Source organism: Glycine soja, chromosome 13 (genome assembly GCF_004193775.1).
Source record: "Glycine soja cultivar W05 chromosome 13, ASM419377v2, whole genome shotgun sequence".
Lineage (NCBI taxonomy): Eukaryota > Viridiplantae > Streptophyta > Magnoliopsida > Fabales > Fabaceae > Glycine > Glycine soja.
This window is the reverse complement of record NC_041014.1, coordinates 21,831,402-21,848,335: the sequence shown is the minus strand read 5'-3', so window position 1 is coordinate 21,848,335 and position 16,934 is coordinate 21,831,402. Positions and strand designations below refer to the sequence as shown.

Below are 16,934 nucleotides of genomic sequence, written 5' to 3'. Positions count from 1 at the left end.
GGGGTAGTATTTCATGTAGTGATAAGAATCCATTTCTAATTTCTAATAAAAGATAAAAAGGAATAATAAATGCTAATGAGTATTTAAAATTGTGAAGTGTCTAAAAATTGTAACTCTTTTTCTGAAGCATGGTTCAGAATTACTTTTTCTCCACTTTTTTTTTAGGTTATATGTAAAATGCAATCTCGTCTTATCTTCATGGTCATTTGTCAATATTTTCTCCAGCGTCAATATGGAAACAGCGTGTAATGTTTTTTCCGTCTATTTCTGTTAAAAAACAATCATATTTAAAACATAACAAGTTATAAAAGATTAGTTTCTTATTATAAACCTAAGCTACCATTAAATAGGTGGATAAATTGTTTCATAGATGTTTCAAGTTCAAATTTAGATATATAATTGTGTTAAATAGTTCAAGAGAGTTTTATTATTTACGATAATCTTATTCAATTTGATGATAATTATTTTTGATAAAATTTATCCATAATTTATTGAAAACATAATCTAAACTCCAGAAGTGGAAATTATTATATTTTCTTTTGTCTAAATCACAATTTTTTTTATTGGGAATAAAATTAAGATCTGTTATTAAATTAAAATAATTCACGTGATTGATGGTGGAAACTACTACGTCTAATGATGGTTGGTGAAACAGTTTTCTTATTTTAATGTTTACCGATGCACCCCCACACTCATGACAGCAAAGTTTCCACACTCGGGCTGGCAATAGAACCATTGTGGTTTTGTCTTGAGGCATGTGCCCCTCACACTCACTGCTCACTACAATTCAAAAATACAATCACGGATATTTCTTCTTGGTAGAAGGAAATTAAATAATTAGCCGTCAAATCTGCACCGTCCTTCCTCACCACCTGAATCCTCAGTTGCCTTTGTTTTAACACGTCTCTCTCTGCCTCATCTCATCTCCTATATCCTTAAACCCTTTATAATCACCCTCCTTTTATTACATTGTTTATTTTGTCACACAATTTTCTTTATTTTCCTAATTTCCCTCCTTATATGAAATTAATTTACAACTAGCTTTTCCCTTTACATACCTGAAATCGTAGTAAGTATTAAGTGATTATGATTCTTATGACATTTAGTACCTTATTGGCTTTTCAGAAGCTTTCATGTGACGGAAACAGTCCATTTCACAACATATTGCTTATAATCATAATTTAGCCTCTTCAGTTGCCCCGTCTCTCAACTTTCTTTCGGTTGTGCCAATTTTTTCTTTAAAAGAAAAATAAAAATGGACCACTGCTTTATAGCTGCAATACTAGTTAAATTTACTGAACAATTGTTGGGTTATAATCAACCTGAAAAAGTCATTAGATGCTGCGATCTTAACTGTCATTAAAAACTTTTGGTTCAGAGTGGCCAGAGCTATTATCTAATTCCTCATATCTCTGATTTTGATAATCTCTGAACTGATAAAAAAATAAAAACCATTAGTTTGCTTTCTGCTCCCTTGTAAGACTGTCACGGGCGCCACATTTTTCATTTGTCTCACAAACATAAAGGAGTGTTCAGTGATTGGCTCTTCACACCAACTTCCATTTCTTACATTTTTCAATCTCGTTTTACATGTTTCAAACGGGTGAGATGGGATTATTAATTTATGACCGAACAATTCTTGTGTAAATATAATATTTATAAGTATTATTAATTTAAAATCAAAATAATTTTAACACAATTTTTTGTATAATTTTATTGTGATTTTAGTCCTCTTAAATTTCTTTAGTTGTGCACTTGTGCGTGTAAACATTTTATTCTCACAAATGCTGTCGTTAGTCACTTCTTAATGTTTTGTTTTATTCGATTATGCATCTCTAGAGAGACACATATGATTGGATCCTTCTCATTTTCCCACTCATCTGTCTCTCTCCAATTTATAACTTGTCTTAACTTATTCTATAATAATTTATTTTGTGTCGCAGAAGTCACATTAACCATTAAAAGTCTGAGAACATGTGGGGTGACTAACGATGTGTCAGAACAAGGTACGGCCACATGGCGCACACCTTTTAATTTTGGTACAAAACACATGAAAGTTGAAGCACCTTATTATCAAGTTATCACCAAAATGGAGAAAAGCTACTAGGCAACCAACCTCCATTGAACTGAAGCAAGAAGCAATGACAATTTGTCAATAAATAATCCTCCACTGCACTGACACTGAGACACCACCTTAATCTAACTTTCACGCTGAGATTAGAGAATTATATGTATATAAATATATAAGTACAAGGTTGTTCTGTTCATGTAATCATGTTAGTCTCTTTGCCCCACCTAATTGACTCTCCCAAAGAAGAAGGAAGGGGTTTGCTATTTCATTATTTTTGTTTTGAGGTTTCTTATGTGTGAACTCACATGTGTTATTGACTATTGTTTCTCCCTTGGATCACTTTTATTAACTTTGTTTAGCTAAAGGTGAAAAGAGTTCTCTTCAACTTTTACCTCTCCGCCCATGGAAATTTCCAAACTCTGCCAATGCCAGAAGTATGGTTTTCAAGAAACAAATGTTTTGGGTCTTGTCCTTTTCACAAAAAACAGTTCTGGCTTGCTCCATAAACTATCTTCTTATTGCTTTGGTGTTACTATGTGGGCCACTTCTCCAATTTAACACCCTTTTGTTCTTGCTTCAAGTTACCAACTTGTTCAAAACCTGTAATTTTTTCTCTCATTTATTCTGAGGTTGTACTTGGAGACTGGAATGGGATGGGGGTGGTTTTGGCCTTGATGCTGCAGCTCTGCATCATTGCCTTTGCTGTGACAGCTCAAGAGTTCAAAGGTAGGTGGTTGCTTAATCTTTAGAAATCTAAGTTGAAGTTAATCCTTTGTAAACTTCTCTAGAGTCTATCTGAGATTATGTGACAAAGAACAAAAAAAAAACTTATGCTTAAACTAGAGCTGTTTGATCTGGTTCAAAATACTTCTATTTTACAATGTTGTTAAAATAATATGTACCATATAGAGCCTATACATCTGTGCTCAATTTTACAATCAAATTGAACACCATGTCTTTTTCTTTCTGTCGTCTTCTTCATTCCTTACAAAATCTACTTTGAATAGCATTGAAGACGAAACAAGCTGCCACTGGGTTTTGAAACCATTATCTCTCCCTATACTCATGTAACTTGTTCTTGAGAGATGACATGCTACTAGGAGTTTATAACCATTGGTATTGGTAACTTAGAACAATGTGGCCAGTTTTAATATTTTTTAACCGGGCTTTTTAAGTAAGTTTCATAATTTCCAGCTACTGAAGTGGCTAAGAATTACTAATTTTTTTTTTCAGCGAGTAATGTCTTCTTGTCTATGGGATAATTGCTTCATTCTGCAAAGCATATGCATAGCTGCTTAAACATTGTAGTTCTTTATTATTGTTTTAAGACATGGAGGTTCTTCTAGCGAGGGTATTTTTCGCCTGTTCTTGATTTCTCGTACCTTTGTAATTAGCCAGTAGACATTGTTGGATGCTAGAGCATTCCTTATGAATCTGATAGCCTGCAGTCTTGAAATTTGTGGATGCAGAACAACGAAATATTCTAGCATTTTTTTTTCTGCATTGGATTTTTATTTCAAATTTGATTATTCGAATCCAGACACACTTTAAAACCAAAAACAGAAGACAAATATTGAAATAAATACCAAGATTCCAAAGTTGTTAAACTAACGCTGAAATGAGCTCATACTAGTCATCTGATTTGATAATTTTGATTTTTGAACTTGCTGATAATGTTGTCTTCTTTTTATCTCATGGAATTTTTGGCATTCCAACTGATAATATCTTCTTTAAGGGTCCATCATATCTCCATCTCCAGCATTTCTTCCAGTCGTTCCTCCTGGTGAAGAAACACTTGGTCCTATTTATCATGGAGAGGGAAGCAAAGCACCAAACCTGCCATCAGATGGAGATGGTATATCTCATACAAAATGGCCTTAATGTTTTATTTTATAATTGTTCACCATCCCTGTTAGTTTCCACTTATATTTGATACTTCTTTATCTTCTTTCAGGGTTTGTTATATCCCCATCTCCGGCTAACTTACATGTGTATCATTCCCCTAGCTCTCCAGCAGTACCAAATGGTAATCCCATTCTTTTGATCCATTAAATAATCTTGTGATCATCTTACCAAAAGATTATATTTTCATGATCCAGGACCATTCTATAAGCCTCCAAAGACATTTCCACCTTCTACAACAGCTCCATCCCCTCAGAAGATTAAAGACATTGAACCATCCAAATCTCCAAGTCCGAGCACCATAGCATTATCACCACCATATGCGGTTGTTCCCTTGCCATCAGCAGTTCAAGGGAACAAGCCACCACCTGTTAAAACAAGTCCACCTCAAAGGGAAGCGCCTACTGTTAGGCCTCCTTTCTCTACACCAACTGCTCCAGGTACATGTCTATGTTGTTTCTTTCTTGTTTTTGGGTGGGGTAGTTTAGTCCAGCTTCTCATTGATATTGACCTTTATTCCTATTCATCTACTGCATTTTGAACAGCTCCAGTTGCAATATCTTCTGACAGATCACCAAAAATTTCACCAGTCAGCCAACCAATTGAACATGGACATTTGACACCTGATGTGGATAATAGGAATGCAAATAACAGTCACCTTGCAGAGTCATTTTCACCAGGTACGTATAAAAGTCTTGTCATGCTTTTGCTAGAACTCGTTAGTGATGCCTTTCCTTTTCATAGTCAACAGCTTTCAATTGGTATTTGACACAAATATGCTCTTCTACGATTCTATCAAATATTTGAACAGCACCAGGTGCAGTACCTTCTGCTAATTTGCCCAAAAATTCATCAGCCAGCCAACCAACTGAAAATGGAACTTTTCCTCCCAAAGAGGGTACAAATAATGGTCATGGCCTGGAACCAATTTCACCAGGCATGTAATAATAAGTCAAAAGTTGTCACCTGATACTTACTAGATAGTTGTAAAATTTCCTTTTATCATCTCCAGCTACCCATCAGTATTATTAAGCCACAAGATGTTCTTCAATTGAATTTTGAACAGCCCCTGTAGCAGTTAATTTGCCAAAAGAGTCACCAGTCAGCCAGCCTCCTGAACATGCAAGTTTGCCGCCAATTGTCCATCAAAGGAATGCAAATATGGGTCACAACTTGAAGCCTGTTTCACCAGGTTTCTACTAGATGATTCTTTTTTTTCCCCCTCTTCATTACCAAGTTCCAGCTGGTATCAATCCTAAATCTTATTTTCTATTATATTATTTGGACAGCCTCAGTTGCTATACCTCCCACAACTTACAAAATAACATCAATGGACAGTGAACCAACGACACAGCATGGAAGCATTCCACCTAATGTTCATAAAAGAAATTCAAATAAAGGTCACACTTCTGAGACAGTTTCACCAGGTAGGTAACAGTCTTATCAAATCATCTCTGAAATTCAACTATATGGTTCTCAATTTCTCTTTTTCATTGAAGTACAGAACCTGTTGCATCCCCACCATGGAAAGTGGAAAATAGCCCACCAGAGACCCACCCAATTGTCCCAACAATAACTCCATCCACATTAACTGGTAAAACTTATTATCCTATTTCTTATGAAAGAGGAGGGGAAGATAAAGTTTAAATTGACATCAAAGTTAACAATTTTCTCTCTGTTTGTTGAATTCATGCAGCACCAGTTACATCACCTCCAAGTGCATTTCCATTAAAACCACCATTGGTCCATCCGATTGTTCCAGTAGCATCTCCATCAAAATTACCAGGTACAAATTTTGAGAAAGGATGTTGTGCTGAACTTCCCCCTCTTTGGTCATTTGTTTTAAAATATTGTAAAATTGCATTTTTCTGTTAAGTCATTCAGCATCTTCATTTCCACATTTGTAGTCTCTCCACAATTCTCTTCAAATAACGTCAGTTTGAAATGTAAAACTCATGTATATTTTGACTGCCTGTTTGAATTACTACTGCTGTTGATAATCCAAAACGTGGTGTGATTGTATGTCTCCTGTCCAATATCACTTAATAATGCGAAATTGAAAAATATGAACGTTATATTAGTATTTTAGTCCTTTAATTTATTTTTTAGATTTAATTTGATCCTTTAATTTTTTTCTTGATTCAATTTGATCCTCTAATCTCTTAGATTGATTTAATTTGATCTAAATGATAAAAAATCGCACTTGGTGGTGGTTCAAAACCGTTACTAAGTGATTTTAAACCTTCACAAAATTCACAATTTCCAAAAAAAATGAATCGATTTTAAAAATTAGAGAACCAAATTGAACCCAAAAATATTAGAGGACCAAATTGAACCTAATAATAAATTAGAGGATTAAAAAACTAATCTAACCTAATAGGAATTCCAATAAATTTCAAATCAAATTGAGATTAAAAAGGGAAAAATCATGACTAATATGTAATGTTTCTTTAACATGCATAATCTCCTTGTGTAAAGAAATAATAAAAGCATGATCATGATGCTGTTTAACACAGAAAAAGATTTTGGTGATGTTTGCGTGCAACATGTCTGCATAATTAGACAGAAAATTTGCTACTGGACATGCTGGAGAAAATGTTACTTTGCCAGTAAGATGTCTTTGCCGTTCAGTTTCAACTGTCAGCATTCATTTTTCTGGTAGTACCTTGATAATAAAAAATCTTTTTTTTCGAGTCTTAGATTTTACTTTTCAATCTTGTTCTTAATATTCAAATGATCTCATGCAGCTATCGTTCTAGAGTGTGCGACATGTGTATCTGCTTTAATTTCTTTTATCTTCAAATGGTATAATGCAATCATACTTCAATTCATGGCCATGGACACTTGATTAACACAAAAAAAATGTGGTGCAGCACCTGTTTCCTCTCCCACTCCTTTGAGAAGCTTCAATTGGAAGAAGGGTGGAGCACCAGTTGTTGCACCTTTGTCCAGAAATCCAAAGCCACTTCCAGCTGTAATACACTCCCCAGCTCAAGGTAAGCTAACACTATTTCTAAATCAAAAGTTGTTTTCTAATACACTTCCAGCAACAATACACTTCTTCCACAGCAGCAGTTGCAAAATTTCATCTAATGAATTTCACATTGATTCAAGAGCATGAACCATAGAAAATTATCCTAACAATGGAGTTCAAACATAAAAATTGGCAAAACAATACAAAATTGACATCATACTGGAACGCTAGTGGAAATGTAGTTACCACATTCCAAATTTAAAAATGATACTTCATATGCAATCAACCATTCTTTTTCTTTTATAGCTCCTGTAGCACAAAAAGCAAGGCAATTACATCATGCCCCTGAGCCATTGATTTCATCTCCTAAATCTTCTTCCAATAAAGAATATCATTATCCTCCATTGTCACCTACATCCTCATTTTATAAACATCCTCATACAAGGGAGATAATTGGCAGCCCTTCTCCTGCATCATCATCTATGGTTTCTCCTCCCACTTCAAAACACCAAGGTTTGCTGTATACCCAACTTATTAAAATTGTGCCAAAAGATGAAGTTCTTTGCAACAATGGAAGAATATATAACCTATTTTTATTTTACACTTTTGATGTAGAAGCAGCAATTCCTCCCTTATTGCCACCAAGAAGTGGACAAAGACATCATGTTTCACCACCAATCAACTCAAGTAACTCTAAGTTTATAAATCCTTTTATATGTTTATGTATGAGTACGAGAAGTAAACAAAGGGCATTTCTAATTACTCTTTTTTTTTTCTTTTTTGTCATGGTAGGTTCTTCAGTTTCCCCATTCTCTTCCCCTATTCATTCAAATACGGGTCAAGTTTCACCTGCTCCTTCTCCATCAATCAAATTTGCATCTCACCCAACTGGAAGTATGAAAGACTGAAATTCCATCCTTTTTCTGAGTTACAGAAATTCCATACTTATTAGTTCGTTAAAAATAACTTAGAAAAATCTTGCCCCTTCATTACATAGAAATTCCATACTTATTTGTCTACATTATTCTTTGGTTTTGTTATTGCAGGCACCATTTTTCCTCCTAAAGTAGCTCCATCTGAGTCTTCTTCAAAGAGACCTAAGATGCCACTCTTGCCTCAAGTTCAAGTGCTGCCACCGCCGCCTCCTAATGAAGGTTAGCTCTTTATTTGCTTAATATCATAGATGCCACCTCCACCTCTTGGACTGTTATCACTTATCAGCCTTATTCATCATACTGAATTATACATTTTTCAGATTGTATATCAACTGTCTGCACAGAACCTTATACAAATTCTCCGCCTGGAGAACCTTGCAGATGTGTCTGGCCGATGCGTGTTGGTCTTCGCCTTAGTGTTTCTCTTTATACCTTCTTCCCTTTGGTTTCAGAACTAGCTTCTGAAATTTCCACTGGGGTTTTCATGAAACAAAGTCAAGTTCGCATTATGGGAGCAAATGCAGCAGACCAACAACCTGAGAAAACTGTTGTCCTTATTGATTTGGTGCCACTTGGGGAAGAGTTTGATAATACTACAGCCTTTTTTACTTCTGACAGATTCTGGCACAAAATGGTTATTATAAAAGCTTTCTACTTTGGAGACTATGACGTGTTATATGTGAGTTATCCAGGTATATATAAATTTTAATTTCTTGTCTAACCGCTTTTTCTCTGTCTCTTTACATGAGAAATTTTATGGGGTACTAATTCTATATATATAGGTTTACCTCCTTCTCCTCCTTTACCTCCTTCAAGCCTTAACATGTTCAATGGAGGTCCATATTCCACTGATGGCAATAATGGAAGGACGATAAAGCCCATTGGGGTCGACATACTGAAGAGACAGCAAAAAGTTGGACTTAGCAGAGGCATAATTTCCACTATTGCTGTTTCTGTTTCTTTAGCAGTTGTTTTATGTGCTGCTGCTGCCTGGGTCATGTTCAAGTTCAGAGATCATGTTAGTCAGTCAGCATCAACCCCACGGCAGCTTTCACCACCTTCTCTTACCAAAGAACCAGGTAATACAACTGATATTCTAAGAATAATGTTAACTAGCTACTGCAGTTTTCCCTGTTAGTTTATTGTCTTAGTGGTTCATAATTAAAAACAACATTGTATTTATGTATTACAAATTAAATGTTGAGGTGGAGGAAAATGGCAGGTTTTTTGGCTGAAAAAGAATAATTCAATTTCAAAGATTTGAATAAAATATTATTTTGAAACAAAATCATTCTAGACCTGTACTTTTGAGTGTTTCCTTATCGGATAATAATTGTGACAAACAACTTGATTGTTTTATCATGGGGCCCTTTTGCTTACAAAACATGAATTTCATAGGTACTGCAGGATCACTTAGAGGTGCGGGTGCAGGAGTTGGTTCTGTTTCCACATCATTTCGATCTAGCATTGCTGCTTATACAGGATCTGCTAAGACTTTCAGTACTAATGACATCAAGAAAGCTACTGATGATTTCCATGCTTCAAGAATACTTGGAGAGGGCGGTTTTGGCCTTGTTTACAGTGGTATCCTTGAAGATGGGACCAAAGTGGCAGTCAAGGTTCTAAAGAGGGAGGACCATCATGGTGATCGTGAATTCTTAGCTGAAGTTGAGATGCTTAGTCGTCTTCACCATAGAAATTTGGTCAAGTTAATTGGTATATGTATTGAAAACAGCTTCCGCAGCCTTGTTTATGAACTTGTTCCAAATGGAAGCGTGGAATCCTATTTACATGGTACTTAAAATTTGCTTCTTAATTATGTGCTTACTGCTTACTTCATTCTTGTGGTAGCATGCCAGTTGCATAGTTCTTCAAGATAATAATCATATTTTATTCTATTGTCTTATGATAGGGGTTGACAGGGGAAACAGCCCACTTGATTGGGGTGCCCGGATGAAGATAGCACTTGGTGCAGCTCGTGGCCTAGCTTACCTGCATGAAGATTCAAGTCCCCGTGTTATACATAGGGACTTCAAGTCTAGCAACATATTGTTGGAAGATGATTTTACACCAAAAGTATCTGATTTTGGACTGGCCCGAACAGCAACGGATGAGGAAAACAAGCACATATCAACACGTGTCATGGGAACTTTTGGGTAGGAAGTTTTCTCCCTTTCTTTTTTCTGTTTTGGAAATTTTTATCTCTTAAGCTTCCTGCCATTAGTTTTCCTTCTGACTTCAACATAAAATGAACTAATTTCTTGACCATGCCAAAAGACATTTGCCTCTGTAGTCGCTTATTTTTAGTATCATTTAAGGAATTTGTAAGCTGAAATCATTTAATAATAGTCAGTTTTCTTTGACTGGCATTAGTAATTGTTATGAACAAGTGGAAGTATAGCAATAATAAAGGTAACAACTATTTCTGGTGATTTGTTGTGGGAATTGGATATCCACCTATAACTCCATCTTCATCTAAGTTATCCAAATAGAAGTATGCTTAATATTTAAAATCTTGCTGGCAAAAATTATCCTCCAGTATTGCGCCTTAGCTAGCTAGTACACTAACCACCCTCAATATGAACCTTTTCTAAATGATTCGACAAAAGACAGTTTTGGAGGATACATATGAATATGATATTCAATCCTGATTAGTAGTCCTCTTTCCTTATCATCTACATGCAATACTATTGGACAACTGTTGAATTTAAATCCATTGCAATATCACCACTTGGTCGAAACCTATTTTTTCCAGCTGGTTGATTTTCACTATCATGCATTTGCTGACATATATATCTTTTGAAAATTGATGTAGTTATGTGGCGCCGGAGTATGCAATGACTGGGCATCTTCTTGTTAAGAGTGATGTTTACAGCTATGGTGTTGTTCTTCTTGAGCTTTTGACTGGAAGAAAACCTGTAGACATGTCACAAGCTCCTGGTCAAGAGAATCTTGTCGCTTGGGCTCGTCCACTTCTCACAAGTAAAGAAGGATGTGAAGCAATGATAGACCAATCTCTAGGCACTGATGTGCCCTTTGACAGTGTAGCTAAAGTTGCAGCCATTGCTTCAATGTGTGTGCAACCAGAGGTATCAAACCGTCCTTTCATGAGTGAGGTTGTGCAGGCTTTAAAACTTGTATGTAGTGAATGTGATGAAGCAAAAGAAGAATCAGGTTCAAGCAGTTTTAGCCTGGAGGATTTATCTGTTGATTTAGCTCTAGGAATAAGCACTGTTTCTGGTCAGCTATCAGATAATTTCCAAAGCCAATTATCAGGTACTAACTTTGATTCTGGAGTTGATATTGAAAGAGGCTTGGCAGCATCAGAAATTTTCAGTTCATCAGCAAGATTTGGCAGGGCGGAGTCTGGATCATTTAGAAGAAACTCTTATTCAGGTCCGCTGAGAACCGGAAGAAGCCGGCAGTTGTGGCAGATAATTAGGAGTCTTTCTAGTGGCAGTGTCAGTGAACACGGAACTATGTTAAAGTTATGATCATATTCCCATAAAGAAATTGCATTTTTTTGGACTTTCTCTGTGTCTATTGCACTATCTGGATTTGTTAATATCAAAATATGCAGTTCATAATATTAACTTTGCAAAGAGGCATTCACTCCTCGGCTTTGAGAGCCTTATTAGGCTTAACTTGGGAATAAAAGCATGTTGTAGATAGGATGTGCCATGCTTTGCTACTATTCTGCTAAAATACTGTAACTGGTGCCCACTCTGAAGAGGGGGAGTATTGTAAACTGCCTTGATGGTAAAAATATAAGGTTAACATCCACTTTTGGTACCTCAAAATTTATTATTGCACATTTGGTTCTCAATGTTTTTAAATTTTAACAATTTTGATCATTGTTAGTTTTTCGTTAGTTTTTTAACCAAAATTGCTAATATGACATTTAATGAATGGTGACACTAACATATTAACATAACGAATAACTAGCATATACATCAACATGACAATATGCTGATTTCACAGTAATGACCAAAATTCGGATTGTGTGTATCATGTTAGCATACTGTCATATATAACATTAATGTTTCAATCTCATGTCATCAGTTAGATGTTACTTCAGTAATTTTTATTAAAAATTTGATAGCAAACTAAAATTGTTAAATTTTACTATTAAAAATGTCGAGGACCAAATGTACAATAAGATTTTTTTTGGGACCATAATAACAAAATTATAAAACTGTAAGAATCAAAAGTGGATTTAAGAAAATAAAATAAAATTAAGAAATAGTTGATAAGTTATCATATTAGTTTAAATTGAAAAAAATAAACTAATAATAATTAATTTGATTTAATTTAAATTTAAAGTGAAAAAATTAATTAATCGAAAAGTTTCTTTGGTTTAAATTTTCAGACCAATCTAATGGTTTAAATTAAAACAAACCTCAATTATTTTTTGAGAAAAATGTTTTTGGATGAATCACAACAATTTGAAACTCAGTGCAACAGTCAAGAGATGTTGGGCCTCAAAAGTTGGGCTTATTGCAAGTGTAGTGTAGGGTGACTGTGAAGCGATCTCAGAGCCATTGCTGACGTTAAAATATAGTATAGAATTAGAGTCAGCGAGCGAAAGAGGGGTTTTGGAACGTGCAAGATCCGGTGCTCTAATCTCTGCATTCTGTGATGGTAATTCAATTTTATTTTGCTTTTGTCTTCTCAATTGCAATTTCAAATTTCTGATTCTGTGTTTTTGATTTTATGTTGAAGGCTCCAAAACCGATAACGAGTCCCGTCCCCGATTCGTGGTACCCCACGCTCTCCGTCTTCACCCTCGCCATCGGCCTCGTCTTAACCGCCTCTTTCTTCATGTCAGTTTTTTTTTCTCGATCTCCTTCCTTTTCTATTACGCATCTACACCCGATCTCGATTTCGATTTCCATGAATCAATTAGCTTGCAAATTGTAAAATCATTTTGGTGGATTTATGAATCTTAGGAATTTCACTCGACATTTGTAACGCTGGATTTGATTTATCGGTATTTGTGGAGTTATTGGAAAATGTTTTGTTGGTACCTTGATCTGAGTAAGTGGTAGCAAATACAAAGTTAACAAAAGGGAAGTTTTATGAGAATGACGAGACTTAGATACACTTCTTTAGGTGCCTCTCATGTTTTCTAATCAGAATTGGAGTTTCATCTCAGTAATATGCGTAATAAGGTTTTGTGGTTAGCATGGGTTAATAAGGTGAAACGTCCAATTCTAATTGGAGAGCAACACAAAAAATACTTAAGCAACTGCATCTAAGTTTTGTTCTTATGAGAAATGTTTGTCACTGGTGGAATATAGATTTCTCTTGTTTGCAAGTACTGAATGAGGAACAAACTAATGGCTACTTGGGTGAGAGATTTTGCAATTGGAGGAGTAAGTTTAACACTGGATACAACTCATTAAATGTAGACAACCAAAGGAGCATGTAGAATAACATTCTTCTATCCAAGCTCAAGAGTAATACTGTTGGTATCCTGTCCAGGGATCTTCAACATTGGCCACTTTTGCCCATCTGTTGTTTAACCAGCTAAATGAGCTAATACGCAAGGCAGTGTAGAAACTTCAAAATAGTAGTTGTGTCCATGTCTTACCTGGGTCAGACAGATATAGATCGTTGTCGTGGCAAAATGGGTGGATTTATTGTCCTCTGTTGTCTGGCTTTGAGTAATCTCGTGAGACAAAGGTACTTGTTAGTTGTTACAAGTTGAGGCAAGCTTATATACGTGAAATCTGACCCAGGAGCCGAATGTCATTATTGATTTTATGGCCTATTAGTGATAAGTTGTAGGTGTGTGTTCGGCTTGGACTTTTTCTTGTATTTTTCTGGTGTTTAATGATGTTTCAAATCTTAAAAGATATCAGGAGTTTCCCCTTCTCCTGTTTGGTCAAGTTTCATGAACTATGAATGTTCATGCCACACTAACACAGCTATCATATCATTGTATCTATATTCCTCTCTATACATTAAGTAAATGGATGTATTATTTGCAGTTATGAAGCAACATCTTCTAGGAAAAGTCGTTCACTTGTTCAGGAGCTGACAACTGGTGCAGTGGCTTCAGTCTTCTTGGTATGTATTTTTTTGTGTTTCCTTTGTTCAGACATTTTTTACATGAAACTGGTATGATAAATGATATGGTAAAACTTATATTTATGTGTCTATCTTCTTGGCAGGGTTTTGGGTCCTTGTTCCTCCTACTTGCTTCTGGTGTTTATGTCTAATTTAAACATTGAATTGGATGAAAATTTTGCTAAGCAGATAGCTTTAAATGAAAAATTGCATTGGACGTTTTAGTTTGATATCCGACTCTAAGGTATGTTCTTAATCTATCGATAACAATGTTGGTTGTGTGTAATGTTCAAGAAGATTATGATATCTGAGATAGTTTTCAAGCATGTTTTTCGGGTAATTTCTATATGCTGAATGCAGATGAATATCATGTTTGATACTCTTGATAATATACAATATCTGGGGCCTCTTTGGAATGGAAGGGTTGGGTGAGATTATTTGTGCCTTTAGGCTCTGATGACAGCGAAAAGTGGTTAATCAATTTTTCTCGTTAAAAAAAAAGTTATCGTTTCGATAAGTTTTCTTGCTCTAAGAAGAGAAATTTTTTTCGGTGGACTAACAATTATATATACTCTGAGCTAATTAACAAGTATTGCAAATAGAACTAACGAAGTAACACTTTTATTGAAAAAAAAAAAAAGAATTGCTCTTCAATGATCAAAATGTAAAAAATTTCACGTTATGTCTAAATAGTATAAACCAGCAAATATAATAGCAACTATTGAGCGAATTAACAATCATTACAAATAGTACTTAACAATTTTATACTTCTTTTACTTATTTTATGAGCTAAACATTCCATGAACTCCCCGATATCACTCCAACTGTTAGTGAGAGTGAATGCAACATATTGGATGCGAATAGAATTGTTGATGAATAAAAGAAAAGTGACTTGGAGAAAATCATACGAGAAGTTTCATGCAACACTCTTTGACTTTTTGTTAATTATTGAGCTTTATACTTGCAAATTTATTTTGTACAGTTGAAAAATAAAAACATTATTTTTTAGCTAAAAAAGAAAGAAAATGCTGGTAGCATTCTTGGAACATTTTTTAACAAGATTTCTCTATTTCGAGTGGAGATAGAGGGAAACTTCGTGTCGCTCTTAAGAGAAAGAAAAAACTAACATTCGGTTAATGTAGAGAAAGGTTTGTTGGAGCCCTTGTAAGTAAAAGTTAATTGTGAAATGAAACAAATCTCCAGCAGTTAGTAACTGTCTTGTATAGTTTTACTAGGGTAATACCCCGAGCCATACAGAGTTTATAATTTTTGATTTTTTATATTATTAATTTTTCTTATAATATATTTATCAATTAATTTTTAAATTTTATATATGTAAAAAATATATTTGATAATTATGAATATTCAAATAGTTTTACATTATAAGTGTTTTATTGAATTTTGTTCCTAAGAAAAATGCATATAAGATTGTGCATAGGATGAGTTGGTCGGGAAGGACGCTCATAGTAGTCATCCTTTACCTGTCTCACCAGATCATATGGTACCTGTTAAGCGGATACATGTGGATTCGGGGACATCCGTGGGTATCCTGGGATATTTTTGCAAAAATAAAAAAAAATTAAAAATATTTTAACAAACATTTTTATTTTAATATTTTCTTGAAAAATAATTTTAATTGTTTACACTAAAGTTATTCAAATATTCTATGATCTACACAATTAAAAATACCCATAAATAATTTTAAATAAATAAATTTTGTGAACTCCAAACAAAATTATCTAAAAATTACTCTCTAAAATATATAAACTCAAATAAAAATACACTAAAATATAAGTCCAAATAAATTATACTCCAAAACATAAGTAGAAATAAAAAATATTTATAAAGAATATTTATGTATTTAAGCTTGGTAAAAAAAATATTTAAGTATTTTAACATTAACGAGTAACATGTACATATAGGTACCGTATCTAATGCAAATTTTTTATCTACAAACATCTATGCATTTGGATTTCTTTGTCATTGTTATTTTTAACTAAATATGAAACAATTTACCACATATTTATTTTCATGATGTTTTTAATTAAATGATAAATATATTTTCTAAACTTTGTAATTAAATTAAATGGTTGAGTATAAATAAAATTATTAATAAATATTATATATTAAATTGATGATTATATTACTGAATTGATATTTTAATTTATAATAACAAGAATTTTTAAAAGTCATGGCAATTCAGAATTTAAGATGTATATTTAACTAGAATAAATACTGATTATATATTCCTATCAAATTTTATATGGATAATTTTTTTTGGAATGTAAATAGGATTGAAAAATAGAACAGAGAGAGAGAAAGAAAGAGGGAGTTAGAGAGAGAAATCATATGTAGAATAAATATAATGATAAAAAAATTATTTGATTGAATTAAGTTTAAATTATTAAAGTGGAAGTTAATGTAATTTATTATAATAAATTTTGACCTTAAAAAATATAATAAAATTTAAAATTAAATATATTCAATGCATCAATGGATTACCAATCAAACACCAATTTATTAGGATTGATTTGTTTTCATATATATATCAATATATTTTTCATATAACTCCTGACGTGTATAAAAAATTCATAAATAATGTATATTTCATATATATCAATCCGTAAAAACTAATTTATGTATTAATATTTAATTGGTAAATAACTTATGAGTAATTAATTTATCATATTAATTTATTAATATCAATGTACTGATTAATTAAGTTGTTAACATGAATCTATTATATTCATGTTAATTGATTACATTTAATTGTTAATTATATTTGTTTGAACTATTTAATATTTTTTAAAAGAAATAAGTATAAAATTGTCACGTATCATCTTATAAAATAAAATCTTCTTTTATTTATATATATGATTAGACACACCATCAAAACTAGTTTTTAACAAATAAATAAAAAAACATACTTGTGATTAAAAAGTGAATACCAACCCCATCTAGAGGCAAGAGGGGAGCTGAT

The 16,934-nt window shown here is 33.5% G+C and overlaps 2 protein-coding genes across 10 annotated transcripts; both read left to right on the top strand.

Annotated features, from left to right (window-relative positions):
- Positions 1 to 2,095: 2,095 nt before the first annotated feature.
- On the top strand, positions 2,096 to 11,694 carry LOC114382361 (receptor-like serine/threonine-protein kinase ALE2). 9 transcript variants are annotated; one of them, XM_028341727.1, is made up of 20 exons: positions 2,096 to 2,797; positions 3,831 to 3,926; positions 4,026 to 4,097; positions 4,171 to 4,413; positions 4,519 to 4,653; positions 4,785 to 4,910; positions 5,040 to 5,165; positions 5,263 to 5,400; positions 5,478 to 5,567; positions 5,670 to 5,759; positions 6,847 to 6,969; positions 7,254 to 7,460; positions 7,563 to 7,634; positions 7,740 to 7,841; positions 7,994 to 8,101; positions 8,203 to 8,574; positions 8,665 to 8,961; positions 9,281 to 9,676; positions 9,795 to 10,038; positions 10,698 to 11,694. In XM_028341727.1, exons 1-20 carry the CDS (start codon positions 2,725 to 2,727, stop codon positions 11,374 to 11,376), a joined length of 3,789 nt encoding a protein of 1,262 aa, XP_028197528.1. In that variant the 5' UTR covers positions 2,096 to 2,724; the 3' UTR covers positions 11,377 to 11,694. The 9 variants fall into 9 exon arrangements, with proteins under 9 accessions (XP_028197528.1, XP_028197527.1, XP_028197530.1 ...); XM_028341726.1 differs by having other exon boundaries at positions 3,807 to 3,926; positions 9,290 to 9,676; XM_028341725.1 differs by having other exon boundaries at positions 2,097 to 2,797; positions 3,807 to 3,926; positions 7,569 to 7,634.
- Positions 11,695 to 12,361: 667 nt separating this feature from the next.
- Positions 12,362 to 14,375, top strand: LOC114381173 (transmembrane protein 258-like). Its single transcript, XM_028340361.1, has 4 exons — positions 12,362 to 12,523; positions 12,605 to 12,705; positions 13,876 to 13,954; positions 14,059 to 14,375. Exons 1-4 carry the CDS (start codon positions 12,521 to 12,523, stop codon positions 14,104 to 14,106), a joined length of 231 nt encoding a protein of 76 aa, XP_028196162.1. The 5' UTR covers positions 12,362 to 12,520; the 3' UTR covers positions 14,107 to 14,375.
- The last annotated feature ends 2,559 nt before the right edge of the window (positions 14,376 to 16,934 follow it).

What these genes read in the sequence shown, in the direction of transcription:
- LOC114382361 (XM_028341723.1), top strand. Translation starts at nt 2,725, where the DNA reads ATGGGGGTGGTTTTGGCCTTGATGCTGCAGCTCTGCATCATTGCCTTT. An exon ending in TGCAGAGTCATTTTCACCAG is followed by an intron (nt 4,654 to 4,784) that starts GTACGTATAAAA and finishes ATATTTGAACAG; the next exon opens with CACCAGGTGCAGTACCTTCT. An exon ending in TCCCACTTCAAAACACCAAG is followed by an intron (nt 7,461 to 7,562) that starts GTTTGCTGTATA and finishes CTTTTGATGTAG; the next exon opens with AAGCAGCAATTCCTCCCTTA.
- LOC114381173 (XM_028340361.1), top strand. An exon ending in TTAACCGCCTCTTTCTTCAT is followed by an intron (nt 12,706 to 13,875) that starts GTCAGTTTTTTT and finishes TATTATTTGCAG; the next exon opens with TTATGAAGCAACATCTTCTA. An exon ending in CAGTGGCTTCAGTCTTCTTG is followed by an intron (nt 13,955 to 14,058) that starts GTATGTATTTTT and finishes TCTTCTTGGCAG; the next exon opens with GGTTTTGGGTCCTTGTTCCT.